This window comes from Platalea leucorodia (genome assembly GCF_965183815.1).
Source record: "Platalea leucorodia genome assembly, chromosome: 6".
Lineage (NCBI taxonomy): Eukaryota > Metazoa > Chordata > Aves > Pelecaniformes > Threskiornithidae > Platalea > Platalea leucorodia.
The window spans coordinates 28,808,803-28,826,214 of record NC_138828.1 but is presented as its reverse complement, the minus strand read 5'-3'; the positions used below and the strand labels follow the sequence as shown (position 1 = coordinate 28,826,214).

Here is a 17,412-nt window from a genome sequence, read left to right as displayed (position 1 = left end):
ATATATTTGGAGAGAGCCAGAAACATGGGAATATTAAATGGAACCCAGCAAAGACACTATAATGGGTGCATAGTTTTCGCATGTGTGGGAGGCTTTAGAAGGCATTGCATCTTCTGGCATCCATGAAAGATAATGTTGGCACACAATGAACTTCTAAAAAGGCATAAAAAGAGCTATCCTTCCCAGAAAATGAGTTCTCTTCCTTTCCTGTCACTCTGCTATAAATATAGCCGCAAATATCCCCTAGATCTGTTTTATTTTTTCTCTATCTAAAGCTGTTCTCAACGATGGATTCTAAGTTACTCAATTTTCTCTTTATTTGGTTTGATTCTTGAACTGCACATAGGAAGGGCTCTTGTTCTACACCCTGGGAGGCCCTCACAGAATACAAAACACTACAGTGATCAACAGCGACCACTGGCCCACTAAATTCCTCTGTTGACAGCAACTCAAGCTCACCCTGAAATGCTAGCTGGTTACAATTTCTAAATTAGCACATTTGTTGCATGCCTCACTGCAATTTTTGCCCAAATGCCAAGCAAAACATGATGCTCGGTGGAGGCTAACAGACATGTGACCACGTAACACAGTGTCCCACTTACCTACCTGGAAATGTAGGTAAAGCCTACTCGTCCCCATAGAATGGCTACTGAGCAAACCGAAGGATGCCAGAATATCATATCATTCCCTCTGTCTGATTTTTTACTTAGATGAAATAATTCTCCTGTTACATCCATCACAGCCTCAAAGATGTAATTCCCACCAGCAGTCCTAGATTTTTCACAATACATTCAGCTTTGTGCATTGGTCTACATGTGGTCAATGTTATAAGGTCATTGTAACTTTGTTGTATGGCAAGGATAATAACATGAAGCAAAAGCATTACTCGTTTTACACTATGCTGTGTACACTCCATTTTGACTATTGCATTTACTTAGTGTAGCAAATGTCACAGTCCTCCACTCCTTAGGATTTTCCTTCTGACCTGCCAATAAACCCAAGCTGCACAAGCTTACATGTTCCTGTGAAGACATGGTAAATGAGACAGGAATTACCACCTGCTGTTCACTTGCACTTCCTAAGGTTACAGCCAGCTGCTGCTATTTCACATCAAATCACACAGGCTTCAGGCCAGAGTGATCCTGACACTCTTTATGGCTGCTTCACCTTCCCCCAACACCACCTCCAGTTCTAATTAATCCCTCAGACCGAGTGCCAGTCCTGCAGCTAATTATTGTACCCGCCCTGGGGAATACAGTGTTCGGTATCACCCTGTACGGTGCAATGGACTCTCAGCAGGAGCTCTTTTATATAATCCCTTTTATCATAACTGCTGCTTTCTCCATCAGCAAATCTGCTAACTAAAACAGTGCACCACAACAAGAGAAGGATCCAGGAATTTCTTTTCACTTAGGCAATCATTCAGCAAAGAGTTTTAATTTGAATACATTATGTAACGATTCAGACTTCGTATTAAAATAATAAAAATTTAATGTTTAACAACTAGCAAAACAGATCATTATAAAAGTGTTATTTTCTATAATGACCTCTGTATTTTCACAGTGAACTCTACCTAACACTGCACCCAAAATGAACAAAACTGGAAAAAGCCAGCACTTCTCTATTTTGGTCCTAGTATTAGATGAATTTTCAGTGAGGCAAATATCTTTTCCACACAACTCAGTTAGGAGTTCTGATGAGTGATCACCATCTGACCTACACAAAATATCCTTCCTGAAGGCAAACTTACTACTCCCAGTGAAACTGGTGGTAGACATCCAGTTAACTGCAAAGATGGGTTGGTCCTCTCCAAAACCAAGTTGGTTCTCATAGCAAAAATCTCCTGTCCTGGCTTATGTTTCTCTTCAAATTTTATAACCGCTGCAGTTATGTGAAGCAGGTAAGTGGTTCAAGCCACTTCTATGATATTTATTAGGACTGGATGAAATATTTTTAAAGAGTTGTTTTCAATCAAATTGGTCTAACTCACGTGTTCAGCATTGCAGCACTTTTGTGGGACAGCTGCAGTTTGAGATAAAACGACTATATGATGTTTTCTCAGGCACAGGACGGGGCTGTAGAAAAAGGAACAGGATGTACAGAGACTTCCTTCCTCACCATTCCTCTGGCATTACTAAAAAGGGGCAAGATGGAAACCAACTGGTGGTGAGTGAAGACATTCACTGCCTAGCTCTTAAGACAGGAATGACAACATCCTCGTCTCGGGAGCAGGTATGTGGCACTCTCTCTAGAGTGTCACAGCTGTTCTGCATTCCCCAGGGGAACCTCAGGAGCTGAACATCAAAGGCATAGCTTGGCCCTGGAGAGTCATCCAAAGCCAAAAGAACGCTCCTGTGAACTCTGAAAGGAGGCACATCTCAAGTCTGAGTGTCCCAATGCTTCAGACAAAGTTGGCAGCCAGTACAATCTAAGTTCTTTCCTAACCTCTTTGAGTTACAGAGCTCCAAGTTACCTTGCTCCAACTTGTTACCCTAGTTTCAGCTTAATGGTGAATAGGGGAGCCACAACAGCCTAATACTAGTGAAGCAGAACAAATAATTAGTCCCAGAAATGGAATAGGTAAATACCCCTGTTGCCTTTTGGCAGATAAGGAAACAAAGTCTCAGAAGTTAAATTGACTGCTCACAGACAAATTGGCATTAAACCAGATGTCTGGCAGTTTTCTCAAAGATGCTGCTTTCATGAAAGTTATGTTAACAGAAGGAATCATGAATGGTTTTTTAGCCTTCTTATTGTGGCACACTAAAAGTACAGTTTGAAACAGCGGTTAGATATAGTTTATAACCTGAACTATAATTTGCTTTACACAGGACAATTAATAACAGAAGAAACCACTATGTGGGTAGTCATACTGGTAAAGCATGAATTTAAAGCAGTACTGTGTTTGTACTATATGTTTGAAGTAACACATAGTAAACCAGAAAATATGCTTTTATACACACATAAGAATATCACTTAAGGGAATACCATCACTATATCACCGCCTCTGCCACAGCTTTTGACAGCATATGCATATAAATGAAACCAAACAGTATTTAATCAGAAAAGAAAAAGCTGGCGACAATGTTAAGTTATGCTCATGAAAGCTATATAGTCCGTCTATTAAGGCAGATAAAGTTCATGAGCAGTATTTATAGAAGAAATTAAGACAAACTTTAGTAGGCTATAATCAAACATCATCAAGGACAGTCCTGGAAGAAACTGACAGAATATGTTTAAATTATGTAAAATTATATTTAATTAACGTAATACCCTGCCTATAATACTATACATTTTTGCTTTGACAGAAGGTTGGATGAGGGTAAAAATTAGCAGCATGCACTGTCTGGGGACAAAGCTTCCTGTTATATCACTGATTTACCTACATTTGCTCCAGTTAGGAACGCTTCCAAAAATGGAGTCTTGCTTTTGGTGAAGGCAAGAACGCAGATTAATTTATATACTACTATCTGTTTTGTGAAGCAAATCTGTTCCTTTCACAAAAAAAGTGCCAACCTTCGAATGAAATATAATACAAATTAAGATGGCTTTAAAAGAGGGTGAAAAGTTAATGATAGTGGTTTAATCATCACTCAGTAACTAGTTTTTTCTGATTTAGGAATGAGGTACTGATTCTAGTGACATGAATACAGGTTTTCCATTTATTGTCAGTAGGAGCACGAAAAGGCCCAAAATATTTATTATACAATGCTTAGAAACATATTAACTAATAATAATACAAACATATTAAAACCAGACTTTTAAGAATTTTCCTAACAAAAAACAGGTCAAAATGTATTGCTTGAATATCTTTAATTTCCCTTTAATATGGGACAGTTTGCATCTATAATATAACAAGTGAAACAATACTTAAGTTTAAAAAAATAGCTTATATCTATATATACACACATATTTGTATTCAGTTATTTCAGTAAATAGACTGCTTCCAGGACCATTTCTGTCAATATTAGATAATTTTTAAATAGTTTGCCAACACAGAAGTGTAGGACCTGCAAAATTTCTATCGTAAAACAATGATTTCTCTCTAGCGGGCAGCAAATAAGTAACAATTATATTAAAAGTAAACAGGGAAGTGGAAAGGCTTAAGTAGAAAAGAACATTATATCACTACCCAAACCTAACTGATTTAACAGTACACAAGGAATCTTTTTAATCTTCAAGTAAATAAAGGTTAACACAATAAAATAAACTTCTGAGTACCTTTCTTTTCTAGAACTTAATCTCTTCTGCTGAAGATATTTTAGAGATGTTATCAGTTTTGTGCACACCCAGCTGCTAGGAAAAACATACCAAAAGGAGAAAATAATTTTATGGAAATAAGTATGGCTTCTGGGTGGTTTCTCATTGTACCTAGACCAAAACCAATTTAAAGCTAGCTGCTAGCTGATGATTTCTAGACCTGATAAGCAAGGAATCTCTCATGTATCTGAACTAAAGGACAGAAGATATTTATTATGTCATTTACAGAAGGATGAGACCAGACTGATTAAGACACTCTGTACTAGCTGTTCCATTCCCAACCATTCACCTCTGAAGATCTATTTCCATTAATCAGGGTACAATCTCTACTTGGACAATATACCCTTTGCAATCCTACCATTATGAAATCTTCAAAGGCTTTTTTTAAACCGGGGTAGAGCTGAGCAACTGGAACCAAGCAGTGGACTGACATAAGCATTTATTCTAATAGTCCACAGGCTAAAACCCATCATTTTTAATTTTGTCATGGCTCAGTACAGTAATGCAAATCTCCATGGACATGTCATGAAGCCATGTCCTCTGCAAAAGGAAAAGCATCCAAAAGATTTACTAACATTACTGTTTCTTACACTGGTATTGAGGAAAGCTAGTTCTGCCTTTGACCTAAATGTTTAGTCTACCAGAACTTTAGAGTAACAAGTAGAGATCTGATATGAAAATATGTAAGGAGATCAAAAAAGCATTTCTTCAGATAAGATCAGGACTTTTGAACGCATCCACCACTATCTTAGCTGTGGTCTCATGTGACCAAAAGCTACATTAACCTGCTGCTCAAACTGACACTGAGGGCATGAATTTCAACATCACTCATACTACTGGAATGTTGTTTTGGCTCACATTGTCTACAGGTAGTATGGGCATAAGCAGATTAAGCCACATGGCATTATGAACTAGAGCCTTTATGCCATCTCTATATGATGAAGGAGACGGATTAACAGATTGCTTCTGAATACTTAAAAAATCACCTCAGATTCTTTTAAAAAAAAAGACAAAAAAACCAGTCCCATTATTCTAAAAAGACAAGTGCCTAACTTCTGGGCGGTATTTGCAGGGTTGACTACTAATGTATTAATTTATTGGAGATATTTTCGAGAAAACCTGAAATTCAAAGCCGTTCAGTATATACTCAACATGTCCAATGACTGCGAATAAGAAGTTTTGAGATAACTGATTACTGTTTTTACAGTTTTGAAGTTATTTCAGAAAGAAGAGTCTCTCAAAAACTTCGGGCCCCAAGGTGAAAACTTGGGTGGGGACAGAAAGCAACAATTTCTTGTTTTACAAATATTTTTCTTTTCATTTCAGCAGGATTTTAAAAGTTTAAGGTCTCATCTTGACCTGGACAGTCTTTACATTTTATTTTGGTTCCTTTTACTAATGAAAATGCCTGGAGGAAAGAAAGCAGCTTTTACAAAGAATAAGGGTCATTTTGAAATTTCAGTCATAAAAATGACTTGGAACAATAAAAATCTTCGCTAAGCTAAATGCTAGTTTCAAACCAATATGTAAAAATATAAAAACAAAGAAACTTCGGGGCTCCTTATCTCTAAAAGATGAATTAGCTTTAAAATGTCTATCACTTTTTGGTATTATATCCAGTCTGTCTGCAAACTTGTCAAATCCAAATGTTGATGTCATCCCACAGTCACTTTCAGGTACAATATTTCTCTAAAATAATACGGTATGGTATTATCTCCAAAACCATTTATTTTACATAGGCAGTGATGGAAAACTATGCGCAAAGGTAACCAACCAGGTTTAAATGGGTTTAGTTTCATTTGGTGCATGACCACCTTACACATATAATTTCCATTAATTATATTGTAAATCCCATGGCACAGCAAGTTGAGCAGATTCACCCTGAAGACAGTCATTAGAAGAGATAACTGCTGTACCATGAAACATAAAATGGTCAGAAGCTTTGTAGTACTTATTACTTGTGAAATACACAAGGCAAAAAGGGAGAAGCTGCTGTAGAACACATTTAAAAACACATTCAAAAAAGAACACACTTCTAAAAAGATAAAGGGAAAACCAACAAGACTGGGCATATTACCTAAGTTAGAGCCATATACTTAAAAAACAGGTATGTTACTACAATATGCATTGACTAAACAATCAGTGAAGGTTCAGCTAGCCCACAAGGTGCTATTCACTGCCTCTTCCTCTCTACTGCTGACCTTATTCAATTCCTTTTCTATACTCAGATACAGAATTTAGTCTCAACTGCCAGCTGCTGCTGCAGGTATAACTTCGTGATGTCCTTAAACGTGAACTCCTTAGGTTGGACATTTTTTGCTTTTTAGCTGCACTTGATTTAGCAAAACCACAAAGTTGCCATAACCATCATTTGTATGGTCCAGTGAGGACTCTACTGCCCTCCAGTATCAGGGGTATGTCTCGGCAAAGTGGGATACCACAGTCTTTGTGCAGCAAATATTCCACTGCAGTCCTTGCAGGTGTTCTGCCTACAAGGTACCACTGAACAAACTTTCATCTTCTTATTGGGTATTGCCAACATTTCCAAGCTCAGGGACTGAAAGCCACACATGCTTAACCACTTTCTACTTCTTACATCTCTCCAACATTTTGCCAAGATTTCTGGACCAGTGGAGGCTCTGGCACCTTTGCTTTCCCTCCAAAACTGTCCTCTGCTCTCCCATTTTATGCAGCCATGAGAAAAAACAGCACCGTCATTCCCTTGTGTTGATACCACTTCATTTGTTTTTCTGTGTTCAGACCCCTGGGTCTTTCCCTGGAAACTTCTCCAACACTCATAATTCCAGATTCTTATCCTCAGCTATGTAATACTCTTTACAACATTGCTCTTCCATATTTATTTGTTACTGTATCCCTCTCTGATACCTCTGTCAAGTTTGCTCTCCTGTTCTGAACGAAACCCCAGTTCTTCTGAATGTAAGGCCACTTAGTCCAAGCACCGATGCACAGACCTCTGACTTTGCTTCCTGAACGGAGCGTCCTCTCCTAAGCCACAGGCACTGCTCCGCTCTCCTCCTCTGCCCTCCCTCCTCACGTTCCTCATGAGGTTGTGTAGCACAGAACCAGCCGTCATATACAGCCCAGCCCAGCTTCTGAGAGATCCTGAATTTGCTTAGAAGTTAAAAGGAAAGTTTTACATTCTTCAGAACCTTCAATCTGTGTATTTGTTAGCCTAGATAAAACATGGTCCTCACATTGTTACTCTCTGCTTCCTTTGTGTTTCTTTAAATAGTTTTCCAACTCAAAAAGAAGTTTCAACTGAAATAATATTTAAAGCTGTTCACTAATAGGCCTCCATCTTTATAATGTGCACTCATATCACCAAGCATAACAGGACACCTAATTAAACTCTAAGTAATACAACACCGGTAGCACCAACATCAAATTCAGCTATAAAAACATGTTGTGACTGTAGATAATCTTATTGACAGCAAAAAGTAAAATAAAATTAAATAAACCAAAATAATATGAAATAAAATAGTAGAATAACATAAAATTTCAAATTCAAAATATTTAACAGTTGACAGAAAAAAAAAATCCATGGAACATGCTATTATAGAAAAATTTATGAATGTGTAAGTGAAGAGAGTCACTATACCATCAGAACAATGTAACCAAACGTTTTCTAATGAAGCACAGATGTAAAGAAGAATGAACTGGCACAGCCAATCTATCTGAACTTTCACCCCTGTATTCCTCTATTTCTCTGTTAAAATAAACATGATACTTAAAAATTAAAAGAACCTTTATATTTCCACAGCTAAACCATGTTCTATCTAACTGTCCAGATGTATTTATGAGGTGATAATATTGTTATTATTAAAAATATTAAATATATACGTGTCAGGAAAAAGAGCTAATACATGCATACATGATATTTGTTTATAATTCACTAAATACTAGATACATTTTACATGAAATCTAGAAGTACATTTATTAGAAACCCACCGGCCCTCTGCATTGTGGGAGCCCATGCAAGGCGTGAAAACATTGCTGGGGAAACTGAAAGGTTTGGTTAGGAAAGCCAGCTTTTATATAGCAGAGCAAAATCACTGTGAAACCTGCTTCCACCCACAATGGAATTGTATATTTTAATGCATTACTTACTATTGTTACTCAGATCTTTCCAGACACTATCTGGTCGTGTTCAGTATTACTGTCCTGCAGACACTTACTTCAACATGCAGGGTAAATGCAGCTAATAAGCATAATTAGCTCAGACAGTGTATTTGATTTAGTTTTGCACTAAAGACTAATTGCCTACTCAGCGAAGGGGAAGTGTAACATTTTTTTTAAGATGCTTACCCGAGGGCCCTGATCACCTTGATCTCCCTGCAAAGTGGAAAGATGAGAGATAGGTTTAACACAGCATCTGTGTGCTACCCAGCTCTCTTACATAGTCTAACATTACACTGCGTCAATACAAACGGTCTCTTTAGTTCATGCTGGGAGGGCTTTCCGTTCACCTTGTAAGTGTCACCCGTACATCAACTCACCTTCTCGCCTTTTGGACCAGGAGGGCCCTGAAAGAAACAGAAGCAAAGATGAATTACTGAAACTGATGACGCCCTGGGACACAGCAAGAAACAGGTCTGCGCCAGCCTGCGATTTCTTCCTAACAGTGTATCTCCTTATCATTTTTCACTCCAAATGCCAGGGCTATTCCAGAGACGGCTTCTTCACTGTATTAATATTAGGCACTGTGCGGTTATTTCTTAAATAGTTTGCTCACCCCATGTGTTGAATCAGACCACTTCGACAAGTGGAACTACGCCTGAAATGGCAAAATTTCTACTGATTTCAGTTAGGGACAATAGTTTATCTCCTATCAGATAATAAATGTTTTCTAAGACTGTAAAACTTCTTTGCAAGTGCAGCTAATAAATTCAGAGGCGTATAAATCTGCCACATATTTTGGCACCCTCCTTGGTTTAGATTGCCAAAGAAAAACGGATTAGGGAATCTAAAAGTAGTGTTTTCATTCCTATCTTTAGCAATGCTGAAGTTGATGTTTAGTCTCAAGCACACTGTTTTAGGCAAAATGAGCTCTTTGTATAACATGATTTTGCAGAAGTAATATTTATTGTTACTTACCACCAGACAAACAGTAAGGTGACAGAATCACAAAACAGTGAGGTCCTTTCCTATTCCATTTTTATTGAGCACCTTCCAGAAAGCTACCAGCAGGTTTCTAAAACAGTAGTTTTCAGGTTAGCATGTTGTGAATAAAAACGCTAGCAAGTCTGCAGAGAACTGGCTGCTTACACAGTGCAGACTCTACCTCCAGCTTTCTGAAAGATACGCAGGTGTTTCATTACAAAGAAGGACCTGAGGTACATATGAAAGCAGCTGGAAACAGTGAAGGAGCCATCCAAGCAAGCTGGGTCCACTGTTAGAGAGCGCGTACGTGTGCGCACGCGCACATGTAGCACGAGAAAAGGTTGCCACCAGCAACATAATTAGAAATAACCAAGTGCAACCTAGTTGAGCTGAGTACATTTGGACCATTTCAGAATTTACACTAGTGAAAATTCATGTGGTTCACATTAAGTGGAAATGGAAGGAAGGTCAGTCTGCTGTGTATTAAAGATGTGATCAACCACATGCAAGTCTTTGAGAATCCCTGTTGTAGCCAATTTTCTGCCGATTTTTAAGGGCTTCTGATGCATGCCAGAGAAGAGCATCTGCTGCTAAATCTTTCAAGGAATTAAAGCATATGCCTCTCCTTCCATAGCCTGCCATCTCTTCCGTCTGCTGCAGAGGACATAGAAACAAGTCTGCTACCTGACATCCCCAAGTCTCCTTTAGAAAGGACAGTGCTCACTGCAAGCTGAGCGGAAACCATCTGCTCAATTAACTATGACCCTTCTCCACTTTGTGTTGCCCTACAAGAGCTTGTCCTCTTTAAAAACAAATTAAACAAAATGACTTAATGAATGGATGCAACCTTGCTGCACTTCTAAGGCTTCTCCGTCTACTTTTTTTATGCTTTATCCCTTACTGTCCCTTTCCAATGCACATGTTCATACATATACACTGGAAACTACATGCAGCATTATTTACTATTAGCTACAGACTCCACATATACTTACTTGGATGAGACATTACTGTAGAGTACATTTTCAGCAGGCCCATTTTAAAACACTGTACATGCCATCAAGCCTGCGAATTTGCAAACTCATACCATCAGTAACTGCGGAATAGGAAGAACTACAATGACTCAATGCTGGCTGTTACTGCCTTTTTTAAAGTGAACACTGAGCACAAGCGAAGGGCTGTGCTCATGTGTTCTATCTCCTTGAATTATCAAACCATTACCGGCCCTGAATATCTTACTGGCTGCAAACTGCAAATAACATGGCCCCTATCTGCTACAGTCAGAATCCTATTTCTTGGGTCTTAGGCGTGAAATTATACATAATATGACATGACCAAGACTGCAGACAGATGTTGGCTTTTGGATCATGCTGCAATTGTGGGAGTTGTTACCGCCTTCATCCAGATGCTCAATGCCATTTTTATGCCCAAGGGTAGCCCTGCTACTGATGGGTTTTGGCTCACAACTTTTCTGGGGCGTGCTCGCCACAGCTCTGCCAGTTGGTACGAACTAAGACAGCAGAGACAGCATCAGCTCCCTGAACTAAGCTGGCTCACTGGAACAGAAACAGGTTAGAGCACGCTCACACGAGAGGTTCAGCCAGCAGATCTGCAGGGCTGCTAGACCGTCTCCCTGGTACAGCTGCGGCAATATGCTCAGCTATCTCCACCTGCAGAAGTAGCCCCTGCCTCTGCCCTGTGTATTTTCTTCTGTTAAGAGTTCTCTGAAAGCATAATCCACACCCAAGCATGTTTTTTAACATGACTGAATCACATAAATAAATTTTGTTCTCCTTTTTCTGTGCAGGGTTTTCTGAAAATTACCTGTCCACATCATATTCAGAAATCCAGGGGTTTTTTTCATTGCTCTCTCTCGGGCAAAGCCAGCAATTATGAGTGCTTGGTGTTTGCACTCCCTGAGTGCCACACACACCATTGTTTCTAAGAAGCCATCCTTCCAGCACACAAATTTTTCATACAAAGTCTTCATCAATATCTGACAACTTTATTGTACCAGAAGTTAAAAACAGCTTTTCAAAATGCCACAAGAGCATTTCTGGTGTGAACATTCTCACAAGTCTCTGCACTTGTATTTGCAATGCTTTTGCTTTCCACCAAGAGTCTTGAAAAACAAACAAACAATTGCAAACAAAAATAGCTCTTTCGGATGCTAGTGAAGAGCACCAGTGGGGTTTCATCAAAAGAAAATTAATGCAATTCTTTCACGGCTTGTTCACCCATCTCTGCCTCTTCTCCCATTGTTTCAATTGTTCTCTATTGTTTTTGCAACTTTAAAAAGAAAATTCCTATCCTCAGCCTTTGACATCTTCTTTCCATTTGTGCTGAGAAATTCTCCCAAGGTTTTTACTGCGGAATTTATTAGTGTGTGTACACTGAGTGGAGGCAGGGAGGAAGAAAAATCTGAGGCAAAGTTGGGTTTGCGGGGGTGGGGTGTGATTAGGAGACAGATTTGTTTAAAGGAGGGCAAGGTTTCTTCTGTTTAAGGGTATAGACACAAAGAACAGAGCGAGTAAAATATCACTAGCTTTGTAGGCCACGGCATAGACATCCTGCTTTTTTCCCAGGGAGACTTCTGTGCTTTCGTTTATGAGATGGCAGAGATCAAGCCGCTAGCTGCTGCACAAATGTGAAAGCATTTTGTGTAAGTTATATGAAACGTCTGAGGTCAGAGCATTTCTGAAATAACTTTACAGTGTTTTCACTGGAAACAGAGGCTCTTTTCTCAAAGCGTAATTATCTACTCCAGACTACTATACATTTTCAAGGAGAGTTTATAGCCTGTTTCACATAAGCAAGGCCTTGTAAATCACAAACACATTCAAAATCTGCATTCATAATTAGGCGACAAATACTACTGTTTTTAAAGCAAGGTCTTCTAAAGCAGACTGAAAGGCCTCCAGGCACCTGCCAGCAAAAGAACAAAGCTGAAATCAGGGTCAAATCCATTCAACAGCCATATTCAGGATTACTGGCAGGTGACCATTTTTTTGGCTACCAAAATCCCATTTCCATTCTCTGATGAAATCTTCACATCATTATAAATATGTGTACAAGAAATAGAAGGGCAGGGGAACACAGTACTAGAAAACATGAGACCGGTCCTTGTGGCCTTCATTCGGACAACATTCCCCTTAGGGTTAACTGAGTGTGATCAGCATGATTTTTCAGATAGCTGGCATTTTTTAATTCTTTCCCTGAAAGATGCTAATTCTGTATTCCACCCTTGTGGCCATTGCCACCTTTATAGTTTTGCAACAGTTACATTCAGAGGACCTCTTAAAAAGCCAGTATTTGATTTATATTGGTTTTACAAACATTCCAAATTATCTGAATTCTCTTATAGATGTATTCTCCCCGTATTCCTATTGCTATCGATCTGCCTTTAACTGTAATACAGGGAGTTCTACCACGACTTCACCAAAAAGGCTCCAAGCATTGAGGGGAAAGTGGAACTGAAAATAGTAAGGGATTCTCAGGAAGAGGTTCAAAGAAACAGCAATGTTTCTAGGTTCTGTAGAAAGCTCCAAAGTCAGGGCAGAAGAATCCAGATTTTTAGTGGCTGTTAGGTAACCCATATATTGCCACTGCAAAAAGGACCTGCCAGTGCCCAGCACAAGCTGGCAACAACCAAGCAAGCAGAATCAGTTGGACTGTGACAGTCCCAGGTCCCAGTGGGATCATCCACCTTCAAGGCTCCTAAGGAACCTGAGATGTCAAACTCAGCAGCTCCCATCAGAGAGAGCTACCACAGAAGACACAGGTAATAATAACCTTTTCGATACAATCACTGCTTTCCTGCATTTCAACCACAACAGCCATAGGCTAAGGCAACCTGGCAGCTAGAGGACTGAATGCAGCTTGCAATATTCAGCCTTCATTTTCGTTTGGGATAAAACAGCATACAATGCGTTCACCCCTACTAGCAGCTACAGCATCCACAATAAGAGCGTAACTGGCAGCGTAAAGGAATAGCGGCCTTTTGGAGACGAGCAGAAAAGCAAACCAGACAGTACAACGTCATGTAGACAAATTCAAAAAGAAAACCAATTTGCCAACTTAGTTTAATCATGTTTTCACAACTAAATGACATGCCATACATTCCCCAAGTTAACTGAATTCCTGCAGTTTATTTTGAGGGTAAAAGGTGGTTTCAGCACATAACAACAAAGTATTCGGTTACAAAAGTCAAACTTTTTCTTTCTTTGAAATTTGGCTCATGACTTTCACAAATTACAAGTTCCTAACTGGAACAACAATCCCCAGTCTAACCTATAGTTGCTGCAAAATATTAGGATCAGATATGCTGAATCATAAGAGGTTACGCAGAGTATTATGGAACATAATACTATTTCAAAGTTCCTACACTCATTTTAGACTTGTGTCCACTGTACAAGCCCTGAACTACTGAGCAATGTGGTTTTGGCATTTGCTGAACTTGGCCATGTTTGCGGCCAGTGTTTACATATGCTAGTTTACAATGCCAGCATCTCACCTTGCATCAATTTTACAAGTGCTCACAAGAATTTCCAGTGAATCTAAACAGCTTCTACCACTGAAATTGTATTCCCTTCTCTTTTACATATTTTATACTTCCCCTGGGATATGACTGACTTATGGAGAAACCTTTAAAGAAAAAAAACAACCCACCACCTAAAAGACTCTTACCAATCTTTCCTTTGCTCCCCTTATATTCTCAAGTTTTTGCTACAATATTCCAAGGCAGAGAAAAGGAAACCTGAATATTTGACACAATAACCATGCCTGACTTAATAAACATTATGTAAATGGATATAACCTGAGAAACATAAAATTGATATATATAACAATCTAGATAAACAGCTCAGTTAACATTCACATCAGCAAGTAAATTATAAGTGAATCCTGCTGTAAATTCATACAGCTGTATTCAGAAGTCAGTGATTTATGGCAATACATAAATCAGACAAGTTCATAAACTGCAGGCAGGAGAACACGATCTACCCAAAATGCGTCAAGAAAGCATTTAGACTGTAATTTAGACATTCATTTCTCATGCAATGCTCTTGCTGAGATTGGGATGGGGTGCTTTTTTGAACTTTATAATGTTGCTCACAAAACCCATCAGATTGCATCGCGAGCTGCAAAGGGGTCACTGCTAACTGACTAGTTCAGTACCCAGGAAGAAGCATAAGGCTCGATGTCCCAAGAGGAGGTCTCCTCTTCCTTTCTCTGACATACTTGCTTGCTTTGATTAATCAATAAGGCTGTCCTCTTCCCCCCCTTTTTCTCCCCTTCTACAGACAAATACGATGTTGTTATTTGAAAACCTGCAAAACTCAACACAAATAGTCCTATAGAGATTCCATGGTACGGAGAGTATATGAGTATATACTCATTGCCTAAGCATGAAAAATCAAGGATCGGCTTTACTATTGCCATAAATAAATTTAAATAAACATTATAATCTGAATCAACTGTTAAGTTTCTTGTGAATTGAGCAGCTGCCATACATGCCAGTAAGACCAAAGATATGGTGACAGAAAAACTTGTCACATTATTAAAGTTAAGAAAATGGCTTCTGGTAAAGTCAAAAGCCTCCTGACTACCACTTATTGCTCAGTGCACTGTAATACACGTTTCCTGAATCCTAGCCCTCCTTGCCTTGTCCACAGTGCACCTTCCTATTCTCCTGCTTACTAGACAAGCAGAAGTTTACTGATGATATGAGAGTTTTGATGCAATACTGTAAAAAAACACCACAAAGGAAATTCCACTCTGTTAAATGTGTAAAACAGCACATAAAAACACAGATGAGAAAAATCTAATATTGCTAAGTCTCTCATTTTATAAGAAAATATCCAGAGTTTCTGTTGTCAACAACACCATAGGTGCAAAGAAGATACAAACACATAATCTTGGTTACATCAAAAAGACAGAAACACAAAATTTTTTGGCTGGTGCTCAGAACTGCAGGAAGACATTTGGCATACAACTGATGTGTGCCCTCCAGAATCAAAATTCCTAAAGCAGACTGAACAGTGAGCTTTTTCTACTACTGCTGTTACATTTGCTATTTCCAAAGCAGTCTCAGGATTTTTTGGAGTTCAGTCCATGATTTTAAAAATATTTTTTCAGGACGGTACAACAAAATACCAGTTTCACTGTTGAATACTTAGTTTATAAAACATTCCGAAAATGGGACATGTTTTTGATACAGACTGGTTCAGGCTTCCTACTCTTCCACCAATCTTCCAGCAGATCCCTGTGTCATTACATGTCCACCTGAGACTTGAAAAAGCATCACATGCTATCTTAGAATCACATGCTATCTTAGAATCATAGAATATTTTGGATTGGAAAGGACCTTTAGAGGTTATCTAGTCCACCACCCCCACCATCCCCCCAACTCCACTCCCCGCAATGAGCAGTGACATCGTCAACTCGATCAGGTTGCTCAGAGCCCTGCCCAACCTGACCTTGAATGTTCCCAGGGATGGGGCATCTACCACCTCTCTGGGCAACCTGTTCCAGTGTTTCAGCACCCTAATTGTAAAAAATTTCTTCCTTATATCTAGTCTGAATCTAGCCTCTTTTGGTTTAAAACCATTACCCTTTGTCCTATCACAACAGGCCCTGCTAAAAAATATAGTATGACTGAGATTGACTCCTCATCTTCCAGTATCTCAGGTAGGCTGTTTTGCACTCCTTTACCTTCACAGAGCCTCCCTACTTCTTCCTCTTCTTCCTTTCGCTGTATTGAGAATAAACACTTGGAGTCCCACTCCATCCTATACTAGACTACTACGCAGCAGATTATTTTTGTATCCCTGTTATATCTTCTCCAATTGGAATATACATGTGTTTGTACGTGTCCTCACGTGTGTGTCTGCATGTGTGACCATGCTGGTGGTGGAATTTAAAAATAAGACTGAATTTCTATGTCAGCATTCACTCAGAGTCGAATGCTTATGTCACAACTGACAGAAAAATGAATATATAGCATGGTAGCTATGGAATAGGCAAAAATGAGTCTGCTATCAACAGATGAAAATATTTATTATAAGTCATGGGCTTCTTGATAAGATTCAATAGCTTATAAGATTCAATAACAAGAGAAAGTGCAGTTGACTAGAGTCTTGTACTTTCATTAATAAATATTCACTGCAGTCAACACAAATGATGCCACAGAAATTCAAGGAGCAACGAATTAACTATAAAAAAGCATGTTTGGGTGACAGGAAGACAAAGAAGAATGACGGGCTGCTTTCAAATTCTGCTATAAAAAGAACTAGAGTGCAAAGTGTTTTCAAGGTAGATTGCTTCACCTTTTCCTCAGAAGAACTGCATTTATTGTTGTCAGACTACTGAAGCAGGAAAGATGTTACAGCTCTAAACAGTTTTTATTGCCACAGACTTCACGCCTTTTATTTTGCATTGAACATTAAAAGGGATATGAAACAATCACTAGCACTGCTTAACCTCCAAATTATCCCCATTTATTAGAATAACAATGGCATAGTACCACTCCAGAGGAGTTTTCTGCGCTTGCCAGTGAGGACTGTACCAGTAAGCAGCCAACAAGCAGACTGTACAAATATAGAGCTATTTTGCTTAAAAAGCCTGGTATCCTTCTGCCCCCCTGGTCTAAGCAGATGCATTAGCTATTGATGCCTTGAACCTAATCAAAGCATTCTACTTTATGGAAGCAATTAATATGCTCCCAAACCAAATGAGAACTTGGGAAAACAATAATAAAAAAAAAAAAAAAGAAAAAAAGAAAAAAGAAAAAGGCTTAAAAGGAAGACCAATATAGTCCAGTGGAATTTAGGGCTTATAAAACTGCAGGGATCATGGAAGTACATTCTGGCTTTCTTTCCTAACACAATAGAAATTGAAAAGAAAAAATTACACCTCCTGTCAATCAAACTCATGAGATCCTTTTTCCAGATTTTTGAGATAAAAAATACACCGTTAAATATTTTTTATACTTCCTTTGGTAGATTTTTATCCATAGGCCAGCACTCTCATTTATTC

The 17,412-nt window shown here is 38.8% G+C and overlaps 1 protein-coding gene across 1 annotated transcript in view; it reads right to left on the bottom strand.

Annotated features, from left to right (window-relative positions):
• Positions 1-17,412, bottom strand: part of COL25A1 (collagen type XXV alpha 1 chain) — a gene marked incomplete at both ends in the record, with an annotated part of 322,903 nt that overhangs the window by 95,186 nt on the left and 210,305 nt on the right. The window contains 2 exons of the mRNA XM_082315013.1: positions 8,587-8,613; positions 8,778-8,804. Of these exons, the coding sequence (XP_082171139.1) occupies positions 8,587-8,613; positions 8,778-8,804 (54 nt within the window). The remainder of the gene's footprint in view (positions 1-8,586; positions 8,614-8,777; positions 8,805-17,412) is intronic.